Source organism: Crocodylus siamensis, chromosome 2 (assembly GCF_052110815.1).
Source record: "Crocodylus siamensis isolate JL-2025a chromosome 2, ASM5211081v1, whole genome shotgun sequence".
In the NCBI taxonomy this organism is placed as follows: domain Eukaryota; kingdom Metazoa; phylum Chordata; order Crocodylia; family Crocodylidae; genus Crocodylus; species Crocodylus siamensis.
Window position 1 is genome coordinate 184,171,578 of NC_143396.1, and position 21,842 is coordinate 184,193,419.

A 21,842-nucleotide genomic window follows, 5' to 3' on the forward strand; every position below is an offset into this window, starting at 1 on the left:
GGGGATCTGCAGTCCCCTGGGGGTCCACAAGCAGGTTTCAGGGGGTCTGCCTGGTCTGGCCTGGTCTGGCCTGAGGAAGGGGCAGAGGTAGGTCCGCCCTGTCTGGCCCTACAGCTTCTATCTTGTAGGTGGTGCTGTGGGCTCCTCAGTGCTGCTGCTCAGGTGAGTGTGTTCCTGAGGCTCACCACTGCTCAGCTCTGTCTGCTGCACCTGGACTGGAGAGCTGGGGTGTCCTCTCCTGCACAGGGAGCAGCAGAGGTGGGTAATGGAGTTTTTATAGCATGCTAAGGAGGGCTTCAGGAAGAAAAAGGTTGAGAACCCCTGAATCAGAGGATAATAAGTAGGACATATAGTAGGTTGCTCTGGTTTTGAAATTGGTTATCCAGACCCTCTGTGGGCTTCATGGAGAAATAATCTATAGTTGTGTGCGCTTTTATTTAGAATCTGGCAAGGTCTTCACATGGGGTAGAGCAGACTATGGACAACTTGGAAGAAGTTCAGTTCATGATGGACAAAGACAGGAGGTGTGCAGAATATCTGAAGAGCATTCGGAGCAGTTACTTAATGTCCCAGTTCCCGTGCCTTGCCTTACTGGAGCATCTCAGGTAAGGGATATTGTGTCCTATTTCAAGCTTTAGAATTTCTCCTTTTGGACGTGTGGGAATTAGAATAATCTCTGGATAAAACTCATTTAAAAATGCAGCAATAATACGTCCTGCTTCCCTTCTGATAATCTGAATGTAGTTTAACTCTGTTATTTGGAATTCTTAACCATATCTGGAATTCTTAACCATTGTAGTCGGAAGCAAGTTTGTTCTTCGTAAGAAGCAGTGAAGAAAACTTGTAACTATTAGAAGCAAAAATACAGCTTCAAATGTATTTTGTCCTTTTCAGGTGTCAAATGTGAAGGAGAAGTAGTTGCTGCTATCACCCTGGGTAATGAGTGAGATAGGAACTTAACCACTTGCACAGTTGCTTTTCTTGAAACAGTCTAGAAATGCTACAACATAACCAATAGAAAGTGAAGTTACTCAGGGTGGCAAATAGACTCTCATTTCAATGGAGCTGATGATCTCAATGAAAAGACTCCCATTGACTGTGACTTCACTGGGTTTTGTATCAGGCCCTACGTAAAAGAGACAGAATTTGGCAGAAATTGGACATAGCAGTGCAATCAGAGTGGTTTTATAAAGGGCAGTCAACTCATTTCTGAAAAGGCCTTGATGAAACAGCTGTCAGATTCATGGGAGAAAGCTAAACAGTCAACAAATGACTTGGAAAATTCAGTGCAGTGTATAGGAAGGGGAAGGGCCAATAGCAGCAGGCTTTGCAGCTGCTTGAAAGCAGGCACTCTGGGCAGGTCCTGTGAAGACCAGTCAGTGAGCCCATAGAGCTCGTGGCACATGTGGAGTTTCCAGCAGGACCTGTGTTGACATGCTTGTGAACTCTGAAAGCTCATTGACATCCAGGATGTAAAGGGTTGTGCTACACCCCTTCAGCTGCGTTGCACGTGTGGAATGAGCTCTTTTCACTGTGCATTCACCACACAGCTGAAGAGGATGTGGCCATACCCCTGCTGCCACAATTCTGGATCCATCTGTGGATCTACCCAGAAGATTTAAATCTTAATTTCAACCATAAATGGCAAAATATGTAGGCTAGCTGGGGTGTGTGTGCACGCGGATGTGTGTGTACGTGCGTGCGTGCTTGTGTAGACATGATTTTATAAATATATAAATACTCATGAATAGTATAAATACAAATTTTTGATACGGCTAACATTTGCCAACTCACTCTGTACTTAACACTGTTTCCACACAAAGTTCAACTGTTATAAAATAATATAAAATATTGAAAATAAACCCATAATAGCAGATGAGCTAATTAAGGGCTTCTGTGCTTTCCCTGATACTGTGTGGCATCCTTATTATGCAAGCTCCTGCCAGTGGTCATATGGCTGGTCTTCTCCTTTCTCCATCAAGGGTGCTGGTAATTGCTAATGTGTATTGCTAATATTCAACATGTCTTATTAGTCTCACCTCAAAATTTCCTTGTTTTCAAAGATTTGTGAGTGACAGGAATGTAGCTTGGTTCCATTTCATGTATTCATTTTAAATATTGTCCATGTGAATTATAGGTACATCTCATATTTGCTTTTTGTTCAAATTTAAATAATAAACCAAAAGCAATACCAGAAGCTCCAGGTAATTGTAGAAGAATGCAATAACGATTGTCCAGCAGCATTAAAAGGCTCTGTTTTGTGATAGCTTCAGTTCATACAAAGTTAATATCTATGACATATACAGTAATAAAGCCTCATATTTTTAAACTGTGAAACAGTTATATTGCAGATATGTATTCTTTTCTTCTCAGTGCATTGTTGGTGAGTGTCCACCTGGAATAGAAGTCATTGGGCATGTCTACATGAGATGTTTACTGTGGAGCTGATTAATTAGCTCCACAGTAAAGTCTCAGTGTCTACAAGTACTATCCTGGATGTGGAGTTTTTTACTGCACTGCAGCACATGTGTAGATGCTGACAGGGCTGGCTGGGGGCACGAGAGTGCTTCAGTGTGGGGGTTACCTGCCAGCTATCCCTGCACTGGAGCACCATCATGCCTCAGCCAGCTCCTCTGCATCATGTTGAGCCAGGTTGGAGCAACCTCAGGCTAGAAGGCTGACCCCTGGCATCCTTTGCTAGCTGGGACTGCTCTGACCCGACTCAACATGATGTGGCCCTGGGCACATGTGTAAATGCAGTGCCCAGGAGCAAATAAACTCAAACTGCTGGAATATATTCAGTCACATTAATTGCACATGTAGATGTGCCTACTGAGAAAAACTGAACCCCTGGAGAGATCAGCTGTGTGAGGCATTATGTATCGTGATTTGGTGTAGTGTAGGGTGTCCTTGGTTTAGCCTCCATCTGACTCACTGGGTGTCTGATGTACATTTGTATCCACTGCTCTTGAGATGAAAGGATGATTAAGTACAAATAGATTGAGACTTGATTAGATTCTCTGTCTAACAAATATTACAAAGACCTGGTTTAACATTTCCTCCTTGTCAAAATACTTCCCGAGCTTGTTTGATGTTTTGATTTTAATAGCTCTCATTTGTGATATGTTCAGTATGTCATTCTTGCAGCAAACATTCACCACAAGCAATAAACCAACTAAGAAAAGGTCATTATATAGGGCGTGAATATTCCTCACTAAATTGAAGGGAATAAGTGATCTGTTCCCTTTGGAAATGTAGTATTGCCATGATGTATAGCCATGTTCTGTCTTAGCCTGAATCTCAAGGCAACTTCTAGATGTGGTTTTTTGAGCACAGAGCTCTTCAGTTTCGTAATGAAAAGCAAAATTAGCAATGAAGTGAAAAATGCTTCACTTTTTACACTGGGTATGTTGCAAGCATTATAGTTCTATTGGGATTGTAATTCCACCAGTAGAAACACTGAGCATTCAAGCAATTTCTACTGAACCACAAATGGCAGGTCTGGTAGAAATTTCTGCCTCGTCTGACGAGGTAGACTTGCCTCCAGCAGAGCTTCTACCAGTTGTATACTTACTTGATAGATACAAGCTCCTGTCCTGTCCCAGTATGCAGTGCTCCAACTTCTGACTTCCCTCCAGAGAGACAGTCTGTGCCAGTCACAGACCAAACCTCTCCTCCTGTCAGCTTTGGGGATGAGAAAACCCAACAGCTCTCCACTTTCCTGCAGCCGATAAGCCCCTGACCAGTATCTGGGATTTAAATGCTACCCTTTTTGCCCAGCTGGGGGCTGGGAACCAGGGTTGGAAATCTGTCACTGCTCACTTCCCAGACTGGAGCCCCCAGTGCAAGGAGTGGCCAGGGCTTGGCTCTGCTGATTTATTCCCCATAGAATCAGTTTGGGAGGGAAGGGAATAATGCTTTCCACCTCTTCCCTGGACCAGAGACTGCCTGGTTTGGGGAATAAGTTGAGGGAGAAGCTTCTGCCCTCCATGATACCAAGCTGTGGGGAAACGCGGGCATACTGGAGGATAGGGTCAAGATCCAGGATGACCAGGACAGGCTGGACTCATGGGCAAAATGGAATCAGATGAGGTTTAACAGGGATAAGTGCAAATTCCTTCATCTGGGTAGGAAGAACCCTCACCACAACTACATGATGGGTGGTGGCCCACTGGCTGGCACAGCATCTGAGTGAGACTTGGGGGTTATGATCAACCAGGAGATGAATATGAGCCAATATTGTGATGAGGTTGCCAGGAAAGCAACTAGAACTCTGGTGTGCATCAGCCAATATGTGTCCAGTAAATCCAGGAAGGTGCTCCTCCCTCTTTATTTGGCACTGTTGAGGCCTCAGCTGGAGTACTGTGTCCAGTTCTGGGTGCCGCACTTCAAGAAGGACATGGATAAGCTCAAGAGGGCACAAAGAGCCATCTTCATGGTCAAGGGCATGGAGGATGGGCCGTATGAGGAGAGACTCGGAGAAGTGGGCCTGTTCAGTTTGAGTAAGAGAAGGTTGAGAGGTGAGTTGATAGCCACCTACAACTATATCAGGGGTCCAGCCCCAGGGCTTCTGGCTGGCTGCCTCTCCTCCCCCATACCTCTATAGTTTGCCACTTATAAGCAGGTTTTTTCTTGTTAGTGGGTGGGGAGGTTGGTGGAGGAGCACTGTTTGATGATGGGGAGGGGGGAGGGATGGGGGGAGCATTGTGAAGGTGATAAAGGTTTTTTGTTTCAACTATGTGTATGCCCTGAGAGTGGTGCTGGGGTTGGGCAGGGGTAGGGGAAATTTAACAGAGAAAATCTTGGGTGATCACCAAGATTTGGGTGTGTAACTTTCAGGAAGGCACCTCAAGGGAGGACGAGGACCAACGGACATAAGCTTATAGAGGGTAAATTCAGGCTAGATATAAGGAAGAACTTTTCCGTAAGGGTCTCCAAAGTTTGGAACGCAGTCCCAGCAGAGGTGGTGCAGTCACCATCCTTGAAGGTGATCAAGAGGAGGCTGGACAGGCACCTCATTGAGCTTGTCTGAGCCCAATAACTTCCTGCCCATGGCAGGGGACCAGACCTGATGATCTTACCCTTCTGGTTCTACAATTCTAAGATTCTATGGCACATCCAGAGCCCTGCACCTACAGCCCCATGTATGGGGCTGCAGGTGCCAGCTTTGAAGTGCTGTTGAGGAGGGATGGGGGAACTCTGGCCGTGTTGGTGGGGCTTCCCATGGCCAGAGCCAAAGCAACACCGTGGACAAAGCCTTGCTATCATGCCCACTCCTTTGGATGTATCTCTTGTGAAAGCCTGACAGCTGTGAAAGGGAAGCGGGGTGTTGTGAGGAGGGAGTTGTGGTTTCCTGGGGTGGATGTCCAGTCAACCCTGACCTGTGCCTTTGGGTGCTGTCAGCTGTCCCCAGGCAGACTGAGGGACACTACAAAACACATGGCGTGCGTGCTCTAGGTCACCTGGTTGGGTGCCCTCTGCATTGCAGGCTGTGTGCAGAGCATGCAGCTGACTCTTGGAGCACTTTTATAGGGTTCTACTGGTAGGTTTTCCAACTGCTCCAACTAAATTGATAAACTTCCATTGATTAATTTGAATGTTTACATGCACCCGCTGTCACCATCATACATGTGGCTGTGCCCACCTGATCTACTCCCTTGCATCAAGTCTCAGCAGTAATGGAGTGCTCATGGGCCTGCCTCTATGCAAAGGCCAGTAGGTTGCATAGACACAGGTACATTTGGAGTCCTCTTTGGAGGGGAAGTTTCCAGAGGGCAGCAGCTGTTACATTCTAATTGTTATTTGTGAATGAGTCGAGAACCATTCAAATGTAGCAAATGTTATCCAGCTTTGGATGAAGCAGTGTTAAAGTTGGAGTGTTTTTGCTGCATTTGAATCATTCTTGGCTTGTTCACACACAATTAGAACCTAACAGCTGCTGCTCTTTTGAAACTTCCCATTTTGAAACAGCTCCAAATGTATGTGTGTCCATGATCAGAATAGCCTATGGGCTGTAGTAGCAGCTCTTGTGCATGCTGTACATATCCTATGTTCCTTCTCTGACTGGTCCCTTTGTGTGTGGAGCCAGCATGGAGATCTTTTCTCATGGTAGCATGCAGGATTTTTGACTGTAAGGCTATAATTTTATGCTCTTTCCTGCAATAGTTTGATTCTGCCATTTATCCATACATCTTTGAAATCCATGAAGTTTGTTTTCAGTAAGTCTTTACATTTTTTCTTCTTGATTTGTGTATGGTAAATGATCTAGCTAACAAGTTTCTAGCTACAAAGTAAAGAAACTTAAGACACACAGTAAGAGAGAGCCTTCCACTCTTGGGAGTTTGGGTTCTTGATCCCTATACATGGAATAAAGATAAATTGATTGGTTTTATTATGGTTATTATTTCAAAGTACAACAGTAATAATTCTGACCCAAAAGACCTGATATGAGAAAATTGTACTCTTTTTGTAGTTTATTATACTGTGATTTCTGATTACAGGTCAATAAATATCTCCTAAGATTTTAAGCATAGTTTTAACTTGGCATGATAGCATATTCATAGCCACTGAATTATGTATAATTTGTGTGACTCATCGTTTTATTTGTTCCATTGGATGTTGTAAATATTTATAGCTATAACCAATATATTGGGGTAAATTTTTGAAAACAGAAGAGGTTTATATTTCTCAGTGAGAAAAGTCCTGTAGCTCCAGCTCTTCAGTCAGACTTGACTGCTTAGCTCTTGAGATCATGTATATGAGAACTGAATCAGTAAGCTGATTAAATAGCTATATTTCTTAGGGAGATAGTATATTAAAGGGCCCTTTAAAATTTTTAACCTTTTAAAAATATGATAAGTTTTTAACTCAGATTACAGTTCATCAGGAGTGGAGTTCAATCTTATTTTATAAATAATAGGTTGGAGGTTGCATTTCTTTCTTTGGAGTGAGTAGACTTTGTGGAAGAAATGACCTTTTTAAAAGGGCTTTGAAGAAAAAAAAAAAGGCCTTCTAAACCTACATTCTTGGAATCTGCTGGTTTTTGAAGTAATGTGGTCCTAATTGGAAAAGGCAGATTGGGGGATGTGGCATGTCTCTGGCAATTTTGCCCTGTCCTGGTGATACCATTCATGGACACAAGTCCTGGTTACTTGGTCTCTGTGGATTGAGTCTGGGAGAATTTTTGTGTGCTTTACAAACCTCAGTTAATGTTGTCCCGTTCCCCCGTTTTGGGGAAGGTATATTCTACGTGCTCATTTCCCAGATGTACACATTACTGCTAGTTCAACTCTTTTGGACTTTTAGAGCATGCTGGCTTACCAGTAAACTCACAGTCTTTCAGGAAAGACATCCATAAATCCATAGTTCTGGTTTAACAAACATAGTTTATTCATGAAGCAGTGACCTTACAGTTAGAACTGATGACTGGGAATCAAAACATTTGGTCCCAGCTCTTCCACTCATTTATAATGCGACTTTGGCCAAGTCCATTAAGCTTGGTGTGCTTCTATTTGCACACCTGTGAAATGAACATGTAAAATATACCTTCCCCAAAATGGAGGTACAGGACAAAGTTAACTGAAGTTTGTAAAACGCACACAAATTCTTGGAGCTGTATTAATGCATTATCTCCTTTATCTATACATTACTATATTTTGATGTCCTTTTTCATTTTGGCATCTTAGGGCAAAAGAAGAAAGCATGCTTTTGTGTTCCTTTTTTGAGTTTAGATTTTACTTTTGCATTTAATACTTTATATAGATTAAATGAAATCTTTTATTTAGAAGACAAGTAAAATAAAGTCTGTGTATTGTTGTAGTTTTCTTGTTCCTCCAAGAAAAGAGAAGTTCTCTTTATTTCTGTTGCTTGTATGTGTTGCAGGACTTTCAGGTGGTATCTCTCTCAGAATGAGGTACAAATTAACAGCGTAGCACTGGAAACTGGATGAGCAAAGATAAGCTTGTAGGACTTCAAGTCTGAAGTAGCACTGACATCACCTGTCTGAGTCAGGCATATCCAAGGAAAGAGCTGGAGAACTGCTGAGATGCTAGTTCACTGAGTTGTTGTACAGTGAAAAGGTTCAAGAAGAAGTGAGTGTTACGTGGCTGAAGTGAAAGGTGGTATTATTTCTGACTGTTGTGATTTGGAATTAATTCATGATTTTAGCTCAACTCTTATTTGAGAAGAACGGGTAGTCTTTCAGTATGATTGGCAAGGGATACAGTATTCTCTTTTCCATCCATAGGGACTTTATCTGCCTGGCACTCAAGATTGATTGCCTCTGAGAAACTGACTATCGTGATGTCTCCTTTCTTGGTATTTTAAGATAAATTGATCAAATGGCAATATAACGATTTTTACTTTAATTTTCATGTAACAAGGGATATCAGTTTCCTGCCTTGTCAGCTTTCCCTACATGCTGGCACAAGTGAAATAAATGTTGTTGAAGAATGGGTAGCAAATGCAATTCACTAAAGGTTATATAAATTAAAATTTGAGATTAAAGTTCATATTCAGTGTATTAAAATTTTCCTCAGGAGAAAACCCTATTCCATATGGCAGAATGGAAAAACATATACCTTTTGACTTTTTTAGTGCATTTAGCTAGCTGCAGCAATTAGACTGAAAGTCTGAATTGCTTGTGATGAGTGTTCCAGTGAGAACTCTGCCCACAAATATGGCTGTTTTCTAGGCGCTGCCAAGATAGATACCAGTTCAAAAAATCAAACCTGTTCAGTAGAGCACCTGAGCATGTTCTTGCATTGCACATGTGTTTATACCCCACTGAAAACAGGCATAAAGTTAAGAACGTCCTTAAATAAACAGTGTCTAAAATAGAGCGCACCAGTTAATTGTGCTATAACGTGCAGAGGGAGCCTATATAGATAAGCAGATCTTATTTCCTTAGTTTTTTTATGTGGTCTTTGTTCTCCTTTCTCTCACATAGGGAAAGTGAGGGTGGGTTTCAAACTGCTTTCAGGTGGGTGGCAACCCCCCTTTACAGAATCCATGCATTAAATGCTTTTCATATTCTGTAAAAGCTGACCCCAGTTCCTAATGGATCAAATGACAACTTGGCTAGTGTGGCAACATAGGGGGGGCCTTGTACTGTGAACCTACATCTCAGGAGGGAAAGGGTGTGCCACAGATGTGCATTTGGAGGAGAGAGCATGGAGTCCCCTATCAGTATGTTGGGCAGCGTATACTGGGCCGGATGTAGACCTGATGCAATTTATTTTCCTCCTCAAAACATCAGGGGAAGATTGAAATTAAAATGTCTTCATTGAAGTGAGTGGCATTTGCATAGACCTACCAACACTAGTTTTATCTGCCTGAAAACTGTTAAGCTAGTGTAACCATAGCAGCATAAAGCTCAGCATGTGCTGACTGCCTGTCTCTGTAGAGAGACATACTTGATTGTGTTAGTGTAAAGTCAAGTAGAAAGCAGGGTAAATTTTTACCTTATAGACTATCCGAAGCGCGTGTGTGTGTGTGTGTGGCACAAGCTTTTGTGGGCTGAAGCTCACTTTCTCAGATGCTGTGAAAGGATGTGAACCAAGCAGTGTGTAAGAAAGAGAAATCTGAACACAAAGGGCAGAAGAGAGAGGGAGGCGGGCATGGGGAGGATGGGAAAGTGTTAGGAGAGGGAAGCAAGCAAGCAGTAAACCCATAGGAACAAAAGAGGTCACAGAAACTAGCCCAAGTAATGGGATAAGAACCTGTAGTCTCTCTTTAAACCATACTTAACACAATCCAGTCTTTGGATGATTTCTTGTTCCACAGTTTCCCATTCGGATTGTGTTTTAAAGGTTTGCTGCCTAAGAACAACCAGGTCCTGTGTACCCATTCAGCCTCTTGAACTGGTTTTGCAGCCTTTCTTGAGCTCTGGGCTGCCACAGCTAAAAGTACCCAAACTAGTTAGTTTAAACCTAGTTCAGGTACATTAGTTGCAGTGTCTGTAAAGATAAACCTTTAGAGAGTCACAGCCACCCACAGGGCAGCATAGCACCATAGAGTCTCTAGCCCTGTGCTCCCAGCACGTCACTGACTAGGCCCATTTTTCTTTTAAAATATTCCAATTATGAATGTGGGTACAATGTAATTAAAGTTAATAATAACATACCATACACAGTACTGTGAAAATCACATGGCAGCTGCATATATTATTTCACAACTGTGAAGTCTGCAAGAGAAACCACCTTTATTAAAACCTGTCTTCAAGCCACCTGAAGGTGTCCTCAGGAGCAGAAATTCTCTCCCACGTCAGTAGATCTAAGTAGCTGGTTTGTTAATCCTCAGAAAGTTTTCTCCAAGAGGTTTTGGTTTATGGAAATAGGAAATTTTTATACCCTAATACCATCCTGGTTTAATGTGGTATATGTGCATGGACAGATTCCACATACAAGTGAAATTATATTCTGAGGCAAGAGGCTAGTAGAAAAGGCCCTAGAGCATGCACTTATTCTTTCTCAGTTTGTCATTAGAACTGTTACAGCAAAGAGATTAACAAATCAATACAGGCTAAAATGAGAGAAAATCGATAGAAAACTGTACTGAACTGGAAGAAAGCTATCAATTTACAACCTTCCATATAGCAAATTCATCCAAGCCTCTTTGTATTGATGAAAGAGAATACAAAAATGGTGATCTGGGGACAAATTAATTATGTGTTTTATTTGGCTGACCTGTATGACTTCAAAACTGTACAGCAAGAAATTTGCAGGTCTAAGCACTGCTAATTTTTTCTTTTATTGGTGATGCATTACATTGAAGGTTTTGTCCAAGGGGTTTATAATTTGGCCAGAATATCTCATACAAGCTAGAATCTGGCAGGCACTGTCACTCCAGGAAAATACTTTTAAAAATTTGTCAGGAACAATGTTAATTTAGGGTTCTTCTTTAGAAATGTATTGATTTTGGTCACATACATACGTACATCGTTTTGCATCTGGCATTTATAAAAATAATAACATTACTTTTTTTTCTTCTCATTTCTTTAAATGAGAAGGACAGTGTTAACATTTGATGGTTAAGTACTATTTACTTGTAATGTTATACTGGCTACTAGGTGATACTGCATAATATACTGCGGATGCGTGATAGGGAGCAGACCTCGATGATTCTGGAATAGTTTCTGTATCATACCAGAATGGTATGTCGTGCTTTCAGAAATGATTGCTTGTTGTACTGTGCTGAATATCTCTCAGAAAATCCGGTTACGGCCTCTACTTTGTCAGTTTGTCTCTGCTTTGAAGTTTGGATACGTCATTCATGTAATCACACAGTGGACAACTGGAACATTCATGCACCCACCATTCCTGGCCTTTACTCCCTATTAGAACACTTCCTCCAGAGGCGATTCTAGACTTTCTTCCATGCTGCCCATTTTCTTTGTCATGGGCTGTGTTAAGCCATTGTTTAATTCTTGCTTGAATTTCTCCTTAAAACTATTGTCTGCTACCATGATTAAGCCATATTGTAAGGTGACAGCAGTTTGGGATTGTGAGCTACATGAATGTATGCTTAAGTTATATTTACCTGGTTTTCTAACCCATTGATTTGTCTCTCTCCCCCTGTTCTGGCCTTATCTTTCACCTAAACTATAGCTGTTTGGGGTGGGAGATGTCTTTATACAGCTCTAAGATAAGTTTCTTCTTTTATGAAATGTAGTGTTAATGAAAAGCCCCAGTAAATATGTTTTTTTTTTTTTAATGTATTGCTTTGAAAATCATAGGACTCTGTTGGACCATATAGAAAAATGCATTCCACTGGGAAAGTGTAAATTGTTTTTATGTATTTTTGTTCTGATTCTTTGATTTTCTGTTTTTAAATTTTATAATAATGCACTTGGGGGTCATCATTGACCACAAGATGAACATGAGCCTGCAATGCAATGCTGTAGCTAGTAAAGCGACCAAAACGCTGGCTTGCATCCATAGAAGCTTCTCAAGCAAATCCCAGGACATCGTTCTCCCCTTGTACTTGGCCTTGGTGTGGCCGCAGCTGGAGTATTGCATCCAGTTTTGGGCTCCACAATTCAAAAAGGATGTGGAGAAGCTTGAGAGAGTCCAGAGAAGCGCCATGCATGATCAGAGGTCAGGAAAACAAACCTTATGACTACAGGCTGAGAGCTATGGGGCTCTTTAGCCTGGAAAAGCACAGGCTCGGGGTGATCTGATGGCCACCTATAAGTTTATCAGGGGTGACCACCAGGATCTGGGGGAACGTTTGTTCACCAGAGCCCCCCAAGGGATGACTAGGTCAAACGGTCATAAACTCCTGCAAGACCGTTTTAGGCTGGACATAAGGAAGAATTTCTTTACTGTCCGAGCCCCCAAGGTCTGGAACAGTCTGCCAGCGGAGGTGGTTCAAGCACCTACATTGAACACCTTCAAGAGCAAATTGGATGCTTATCTTGCTGGGATCCTATGACCCCAGCTGACTTCCTGCCCTTTGGGCAGGGGGCTGGACTTGATGATCTGAGGTCCCTTCCAGCCCTTATGTCTATGAAATCTATATGTACATTCCAGTACAGAACAATTTATGCCCTTTAAAGGCTATATATTAATTCTTTTATCTGTAATTCTTTCTTATATCTTTCTCTATTTCCCTGTTTTGGGTTTTTATGAGTTTTGTCTGTTTGTGATGGAGGGAACCCATCTCCTCATTTTTGTAATTCCAAGAACAGCATTTACAATTTAGAGTATTGAAGAAAAATCAAACAGAAGGCGAGCTGTTCTTTTGCCCTTTTTGTGGCTGGCTTGAGCATAGAGACCAGAAATAGCAATAGTGAATTGATTTTCTCTGCTTTTTTTTCTATTTCACCATTAAAAACAAAAGATGAAAGAAAACATATCAAAAATGCATTTTTTTCACTGATGTAGAGAAGTTAAAATCTAAGAGGGACAAATAAGTATAGAATAGATAAAGAAATTATTAGCAATCAGGAAGACAATATTAAGGAAGCTTGTCAAAAATGACTCAAATTTTAGATGTTTCAGTTTTTTTGGGTACCCAACCTAAGGGGAATTGACTTTCTGAATGTTGTTAGCAAGTTAGAACAGAAGATTGGCATGGAAACGCATGTTATTTTTGTAGTCTAAAAAAATAAAAGTCTGTTCCATTCTTGCTTTAAATGTAACTCTGCTAAGTACCATGAATGCTCTGAAGATACAAGGCAATCAGGATTGTAGTACAGATGATATCTTTTATTAGACCAGTATGATTTTTGCAAAAAAAATTATTTAATTGCAAGCTTTCCTGAGGAGTTTTCCATCTATTGACTCCTCTGTGAAATCCTATGAAATATGGACTTTCATTTCTACCCAGGAGAACTTTTACAAGCTTTTCTCCAATGCCTGATGAAGAGTGGTTGTGCCTGAAAGCTTGCAATTAAAGAATTTTTTTGCAAAAATCTGGTTGGTCTAATAAAAGATATCATCTCTACTACGAGTCCTGATTGCCTTTTCCTCTAGACCAATACAGCTACAACCTGGATACCTGAAGATACAATACATTTTCCTGCCCTGTGGCCTGATTCAGTGTCAGTAAGTAATGTGAGGCTGTTTGAATTGACTTTCCTAATGTGCATATAAGTGTCATATTGGGTCAGACCAATGGTCCATATAAGCCCAGCACCTGGTCTCTAAGGGTTGAAGTAGTAGAAGCTTTAGAGCAGGGATGACCAAATTATGACTCATGGTCTGGATCTGGCCCACAGAGTTGTGTCATCCAACCCACAGGGCTCTCTATGGATCCAGAAATGTGGTTGGAGAACTGATAGCAGTGTTAATTGCCATGACTTCCAGAGCTGTGGCAATTAATACTGCTTTTGTTCATCTGTTTGCCAAATTTCCACAAGTTCAAATGGGTTGAGGACAAGACATGTCTAAATTGATATCACCCCCTGTCAGACTATACTTGGCATCCATCATCAATGATTCAAGGTTGTCAGAGAATATATCCCTGACTATTCTATTTAATACCTATAATTGGATGTGAATTTGTCTCATTGTGTTTTGAACCTGACTATGCTATCTGTCTGTACAACCTCCTGTGGCAACAAGTTCTGTAAGTAAACCACACACTGGGATAAAGGAAAAAAATTTTTCTGAATTGGGCTCTCAAGTGAATCCTTAGTTTCTTAGAGAGTACTGCATTTTGCTGTACAACTGGAAGTTTGAAGGGAAGGAAGTGTAAGTGAGAACAGTGCGTTTCCACAAGAACAAACTTACTTTAATTTATCCTTGTGACCTGGTGAGGTCCCTTGCAGTCCTACCTTCCTATGATCTTTCTGTCTTAGCTAGCACTTCCACAAAATGAACTTTCATAAGATACTGTTCAGTTGCTGGTCCAGCTGATGGTGTTATTTATCCAGACTCACAGTAGGCAGTCAAAACGTTTTAAGGGTTTAAATCACTTCCATTGATATTGGCCTGCAATGCTAAAAATTCATTGATCTGCTCAGGGACAAGGAAGTGCTTTTCAGACTTAGCTTACCATACACTTCATTACCTCAGTTCAGCAGTACAGGAGCAGATTCTCTTATTGGATAATATGATCTATACTACATTGAGGTCACAATATCAGCAATGGGTCGTGGATGGTTGCTTCAGTTCTGCTTTGCTCAGTATTGAAGTTGGGGTTTATCATATAACATACAAATTTATTTTTGTAAATCTGATATGCAAAGATTTATTTTTGTAAATCTGATATGCAAAGAATGTAGCTACAGGTCATATTTACAGACTCAGTGCTCTGACAAAGTACTTGTATAAAGGACTGATGCAAATCAGGAGCTCTGCTGTCTACTACTTTTCCTTCTGTGCTATTATTTGGACCACTAGGTAGATTACAGTTTTTAGAAATGTCTGAGGCCCCTGCCAGATGTTCAGGTAAAGGCACGATAGTATCTGATATGTGATCCACACAATAATACCTTCTTCTGTGTTACACGTGCATGGCAAGAGGCATGGTTTTGGGATCCAGCATTAGATCCAATGACAGCATATTGCTGGTGCAGGGGAAGCCTGGGATCATGATGTTCCATCTTCACGACAAGTAGCAAGCTCCTGCAGCTGGGAGCTTGCAGTTGACAGGGCTTGCAGCCTCAGGAATGCCCCACGATCTCCCATGGCTGGGAGTCCTGCAGCTGACGAGGCTCGCAGCTGTGGAGCATCCTATGCACTCCCGCGGCTGCAAGCCCCAGCAGTTGCAGCACTCTCAGCCATGGGAACACCTGGCTGCATGTGTAATTAATGATAGGAATGAGCCACAAAATTATTACACAGTTTTTGGAATGACTTTGTGGCTTCCTCCATTTATCACACCATTAATTGATTTAATGTGTGGCCAGGTCGCAACTTAAGACATGAGTAACTGGTTAACCACGTCTTAAGTGTAATGTGTATCGGTGGCCTAATAAATCTAATTTTTAGAGGTGCTGTAGGTGCCTGAGTCATATTCCAGATCACTGGAACTTAGGTTTTTAAGTATCATATCACTTTTGAAAATGAGACTTCAGCCTTTATGCTTAAAGTTACCTGGAATCTGTAAGCAGATTTATTAGCAAACTTCAGGTTCTGTTTCTAGTTTCTCAAAAAATAAAAGGTGTTTTTTGTTTTTTATCTGCTTTTTGTTTTTCGTGGGAATAAAAGTTATACTACTCTTTTCTTTCACGCATACATTGTGAGTTAGGGATGAATGTTCTTTTAAGAGATCTTTTTGTTCCAAAAAGCGCTAACCTCCCTACTAGTAGTAGTATTTTTACAAAGTGATGCAAGCTAGCTAAATCATCATAAGTTTGACCCTGACTGACATAGGAGTAAAGTCAGTTTTGTATCTCTAACAGAACCATGCAGAAGTAGAAGTTGCATCTTAGTGGCTTGTATCTGTACCCTTTGATACTGGCATAAGTGTCATATTTGTTTATACCCAAAGACAGAAAAAATGGAAACCCAACTAAGAGGACAGTAAATTTGTCATTACATTTCTTGTTACATTTCTGTAAGAGGATTTTTTTTCTGCATTGCTGAAGCTCTTGTGGTATAGTTTCTACATTTTAGGCTCCTGTTATGTAAAATTTGGGTAAGAAAAAATTAATAGAGATTTGTTAGGGATATGAGGAAGTTGGAAGAGTTTTAAATTTGGTTTTGTACTTATAGGCATATATAGCATTTCAGAGTGTTGGATATGTAGCTGAGTTATCAAGCTGACAGACATCAAGTGGTCAGTCTATACTGGGGTGGGCAGTTATTTTGGGCGAAGGGCTGCTTACTGAGTTTTGGGGAGCTATTCAGGGCTGCATGTGTAGTCTTGCCCCTTGACAGTTACCTTATTGAGACCGGAAGTCCTGTCCTCAACCCCTGACCTTTGCTACTGGAAGTCCCTCCCTTTGCCCCCAGAAGTTCTCCTTTTGGGAGGAAGCGTGCTGCAGTGTTGAAACTGGAACCCCCCCCCTCCAAATCGTTCACAAAAAATGTGGTTGGGGGTGTGTGGGAGGGTGTGGGGTTACGGTGGGGTGGGGGGGGAAAGAAAGAGAGGTGGGGTCAGGCTGCCAGCTCCATCGCACGTGGCTCTTGCAGACTGCATGAGAGGCTCATGCGATGCAGCCAGGCAGATCCCACACCCAGGCTCCACATTCCTGCCACCCCACCATGGGTCCCTCCTGGTCCCAGGGAACCTGCACAAGCTCCATGCCCATCCTCCACTGTCATTTCCCTGCTTTTCCTCCCACACATTTGCCAGCCACTTCTCATGCTGCTGCCGCTTCCTACAGCTACTGCTGCTGCTTCACGCACTGCTCCCCAAAGCCCCTGCCGCTTCCTGTGACTGCTGCCACTTCCTGTGCTGCTCCCTGCTGCTCCCTGTGCCACTTTCCGTGGCCCTGCTGCTCACCGCACCACTGCCACTTCCTGTGCTGCTTCCTGCACTGATCCCAATGGTCATTGTTGCTTCCCTCTCTGCCCCCCCTCTTCCTGCAGCTGCTGCCACTTCCTGTGCTGCTGCTCCCTGTGACCCCTGTTACTCCTGGCAGCTGCTGCCGCTTCCCCTGCCACTCTTCATGCCCCCGCTGCTTGCCACACTGCTTCCTGCAGCCTCCCCCACTGCTGATACTTCCCTCTGCTCCCTCACCTGCTGTTTCCTATTCTTGCTCCAGCCTGGCCTGGCAAGCACCACAGGGCTCCTGGCTGTTGGGCTGTTTGCAGTGTTTTCCCTGCCCTTTCTCTATCCAATCTTATCTTATTTTCCACTTGGATGGAGGGAGGCGGAAACAGCTCCAGGGTCGTGGGATGGAGCCGGGTGGGCCTTGCTGCTCAGTACTGGGTCCTGCCACAGGCTTCCCCTGGGTTCTACTGCCACTGGCTGCCTGTCATCTTTGACAGGCAGCCAGGGGCAAATAAAAATTTATTTTCTAAAATTTTTAGGGGCCCTGCAGGCCAGATGGAATGGTCTAGTGGGCTGGACCTGGCCCATGGGCTGTATTTTGCCTGGCTCTGGTCTATATTGTGCAAAGTGCTGCTGTTGAAAGATGTCCTGAGCTACTTCTGCGTGCACTGGCTTCAGACCTGGAAGCAGTATATTTGTATTTGTGTGGCACGGTACCTAAGCTAATTACTGTGCTTTGTGCTATATAGATAGACACTTGTTTACTTTAAAAACTATCTGGTACCAAGAGGAGCACAAACAGTAGAAGTAATACATTCACAGAGAGACCTGCAGGTTGAGAAAGAAAAGGGAAATCCATTAACCTGCATTGTCATGCAGCATTCATCTGCTGTCTTTGGTTTTTCTGGGCAAAGCAAGTTGGAAATGCAAACTTCATTGAGAGGAGAGGTAAGAGAAACAGCTGACTTTTTTTTTGTTGCGGGGTGAGTACCACCTCACCCTCAATGCTATGTAAGTATTCAGGTTTGACCATTGTTGGGGGGTGGCAGAAGTGGAAGGTGGCATTTTACTGCAAAGTAAAATTTTTACCATTAGAAATTGTCAACTGGTTTGGTTACATGTAGTATTTTTGTTGAGCAATCATTCAAAAATGTGCAGTTTAATGTAACCTGGTTTTACCTTGTGTCTTTATTACTTCAAGAGAGCATCTTTCTTTCTGATGGATGAAGGCACTTTGTAGGACCCTCCTGTCAGTTGTGTACACAGTACCTGAAGGTGTTTCTCACATCATAGCTCCAGGCAGTATGAACTAGGAGGCCTGACCGAACACACTGTATTCAAAGGTGATCTTTTATTTGTGAGAGGTCTCACTTTGCAGGGAGGCTGGCAGTGATCCAATGAGAAAATATCTTTTTTAATCACTTATGTTGAGTTCATGCTTGAAGCGCCATGCAAGGGATGAGGAATCAGAACTTGTGGCAGAGGTTATATCCTTTATTAGACCAACTAGATAGTTGCTCTGGTGCCAGTGAGTAAGGGGTCTGCCCACTCCCCCAGTCCCCCCGAGGCCCCCGATTCCTGCCGGGGCCGGTCCCTCCCCCCTGCCAGCCCCCCCGAGGTCCCCAACCCCTACCCTGGCTGGCACAGTGCAGGGCAGGCTGACAGCCCCAGCATCCCCAGCCTGAGCCCTCCTGCCACACTGCTGTCGTGTGCTGCCCCGGGGGAGCTCTGCCAGGAGGCCCTGGAGCCTTCCCACCCATGCTTCTAAGGTAAGCAGAGGCTTTTTTTTTTTTAAGTGATGGTGCCTGGGGTTGTGGGGGTAGCCTTGGGGGCTGGGGGTGAGGATGGGTGAGGCAGCCATTGGGGGATCTGGGGGAGCAGGGGTGGGGCTGGGTGGAGCAGCTATTGCGGGGGCTGCAGCAACTGGTGGGGGGTAGGGCCAGGTGGGGCAGCAGTTGGGGGCTGGGGTGGGGCATGTTGGCCTTGCAAAGGGGTGGTAGTCCTTGTGGGGGCCATTTGGCCCCCGTTGGAGCCCCATATTCCTTGTGTGGAGGTTGAGCCCCCTCTTGGGGGGACAATCCCCTTGTTTGGGGGTTGAACCCCCTGTTGGGTGCCCATACTGCTTGTGTGGAGATTGAATCCCCTGTTGGGGGGCTGTACCCCCTGTTGGGTGGCGGAACCCCTTGTTGGGGGCCTAAACCCCTTGTGTGGGGGCCATCGCCCTGTGGAAGTGCAGTAAAACGTATTCATGAAACATGCATTACAGTTCACTTTATTATTATGATAAGAGATTTGCTTTAACACTGTAAGTATATCAATAAAACATTGTCCAACTGATCAGTGTCTCTGTCTTGCTCTCTATCTTTATAGTGGTCTTTTGTTTTACTTGTGGAGGAACATGGATTTGAGGGTATTTTACAGAGTGACTTGAGGATTTTTTTATCAGGGATTTTTCAGTTTTCCAATAGGGAACACCAGAATTCCTGCTAGTGAGGCCAGTGGCAGAACCCGCCTGCTCAGAGCTGGCACCTTGGACCCATCTGGCTGTGGCTGACTTCCTGGACAAATGGGGCTGGCACAAGGGGTAGTGTTTCCAGGTATCAGTTGGCTAGGCCCAAGAAACTCCTGAGAGCAAGCAACCCTGAGCTACTTGCCAGGGAGGCTTTTTATACTGCTGGGGCCAGGACAGAGTAGCTTTTTATACTGCTGGGGACAGCACAGGTGCTGGCCCCAGGCTGTGGCTCCGCCTGGCTGAAGATCCAGGAGGAGGCAGGCAGGGTTATTTTCCCCCAAGTGGCACAATTTGCTCCACAACATAGTGCATGTCCAAGCACGTGCGTTGAAACAAAAAGCCCCAGCTCAAATTTGCACCGCTTCTATTTGAGGTGCTGCAAGCGCACATGCTTGCATGTGTGGACGTGCCTGTTGAGTGTAAACTTAAGCTCTGGGGCTTTTCACAAGTCCCTCTCTTCTCCCCTTTACTCCCTGACAGCTTCTTCTAGATACCTGTTATTAATAGGGGGATTTTAAATTACATTGTAGTTCATTATCTCTCCAGCAATTGGTTGTGTGCTTTAGGTGGGTCTCTTTCCTTTCACTGAGGTTTTATATGTTTCTTCAGGTCCTAGGACCAGAAAGACAGCTTGTAATTTAGGAAGGTGTGTTCCTCTGACAGTTCTAAACTAAATTGGCAGCAACACAGATGTTTGAAAAAAGTCTGGATTAACTACTCAAGTCCTTTTAAATAAAAAGCATTGTAAAAATATGCTATGGTATGATATATACCATGGATTTATAATCTTGTTGTTTGAGTGAAATGTGAATCAATGCAAATATAGTTATTTGATTAAATGCAGTGTCCTTTTCTTGACTTTTTCCATGATTGATATTTAGGGGGAATATGAATGGGGAACATAAAGGAGGACAGCTGGACTTTACTAGCAAATTAATTTTATGTCAGAGCCAAAATAATTGAATCTGTGCATTCTCCAGGAAGGCTATTTTATTGCTGTTGATTTGATCACTTTTTGGACGCATGGTTACTGAAACTTAAATTTCACTCTTAATTGAGTTATAAAATTTATGCCTAGGAAAAAGAGTGATGTCGTGGTTAGCAGTTATGGTACTCTATGCAACCATACAAATATTGTTGCTTGTTAATTCATATGAGTTAGTTATAAGTGTGAGTCAGATTTTGGCTTGGATACTAGTATTTTTACTTGCTGGAAAAAGTAGGAAAAACTTTTTATAAATCTTTTCAGCTATTGCAGATTGGTTTGAGTACCACCTAACCCTCAATGCTACGTAAGTATTCAGGTTTGACCATTACCTTGGTTTGCATTTTATTATTTTTAATTCATGCATTGAAGGCTTAACACAAGCTTGTAATCACAACAGTGAGCTACCTCCTTAATTGTTATTTGTAGGCTTCTCTGACCCTCTCTCTAGCACCGTTACTTGTGGAAGTTATACTTCTTAATTGAGCATAATGAGAGCTGTCTTCATCTTGCTGCCAAGGGGAACCAGCAGGCTAACTGTACACCAGACAAGTCTTACTGTCTGTTATAGAATTTAGAATTAGCCCAAAGCTGGGTCAAGTAAGAGTGAACTGTGTCATGGAGACAATCATTTCTTATCTTTGGTTAAGTAACTGTTAATTTGCTGATCAATGTGTTTTGCTATTTCAGTACAAGATATTTTAAAAAGAGGGATTTGGACAAACAGGGATGGGGTGTGGTGGGGATGGGGAAGGAGGAAAGATGATTTTTCAGCATTGTTAAAGTCCACGTAGCCTGCAGCAGGCATACAGCCAATTTACAACTTCTAGAGATAGAATTCAGACCTGCCATTTTAACCTGAGAGGCATGTCCCATATTAAGTAGTGCCTTCTAGTTCTGAACTGCTCTGAAGAAGAGAGAAAGTATATGTGTGTTGCAACACTTTACAATTCTTGGCTCTCAACATTTTCTGAACTAAAACAAAACCTGAAAGATAAATGTGCTGTGGCCTACACCTTTGTTTTGGTTGGATCTGCATCAAAATTTTACTCTAGCTTTTGGAGCCAAATTACTTCATCAGCATTTCCTTTCTGTGTCATTTCAGTACAGCACACCACATGGGTAAGAAGTCTAAAGGGCGTATGAGTTCCTGCTGAACCTTGTTTTTGATAGAGTTCATTATGTATTTAGTTAGTAATTTGTAGTGGCATTACACAAATCTTTTGTAGGAGAGAAGATTAAATTATTCTTCCCTGTGGAATATTTTGGAACACGCATACACGAAATGAAAACTTACTCTTTCATTAAAGTATCCTTTTGAGCCAAGCCTAAGACATTTTGCTGGCAAGGATTTTGGGGATGTATTCCACCACATGCGGAGAAATCCCCAACCATTTTTCTCTCTCCTTTCCCCCTTTCTGAAAGAGTTGGTTCCAAACCCGAGCTAGCTCTAGCACT

The 21,842-nt window shown here is 42.8% G+C and overlaps 1 protein-coding gene across 2 annotated transcripts in view; it reads left to right on the plus strand.

Annotated features, from left to right (window-relative positions):
* SERGEF (secretion regulating guanine nucleotide exchange factor) overlaps nucleotides 1-21,842 on the plus strand; it is a 276,067-nt gene that overhangs the window by 67,125 nt on the left and 187,100 nt on the right. For both annotated transcript variants that reach the window (XM_090032562.1, XM_090032563.1), the window contains exon 9: nucleotides 442-605. In XM_090032562.1, the coding sequence (XP_089888688.1) occupies nucleotides 442-605 (164 nt within the window). The remainder of the gene's footprint in view (nucleotides 1-441; nucleotides 606-21,842) is intronic.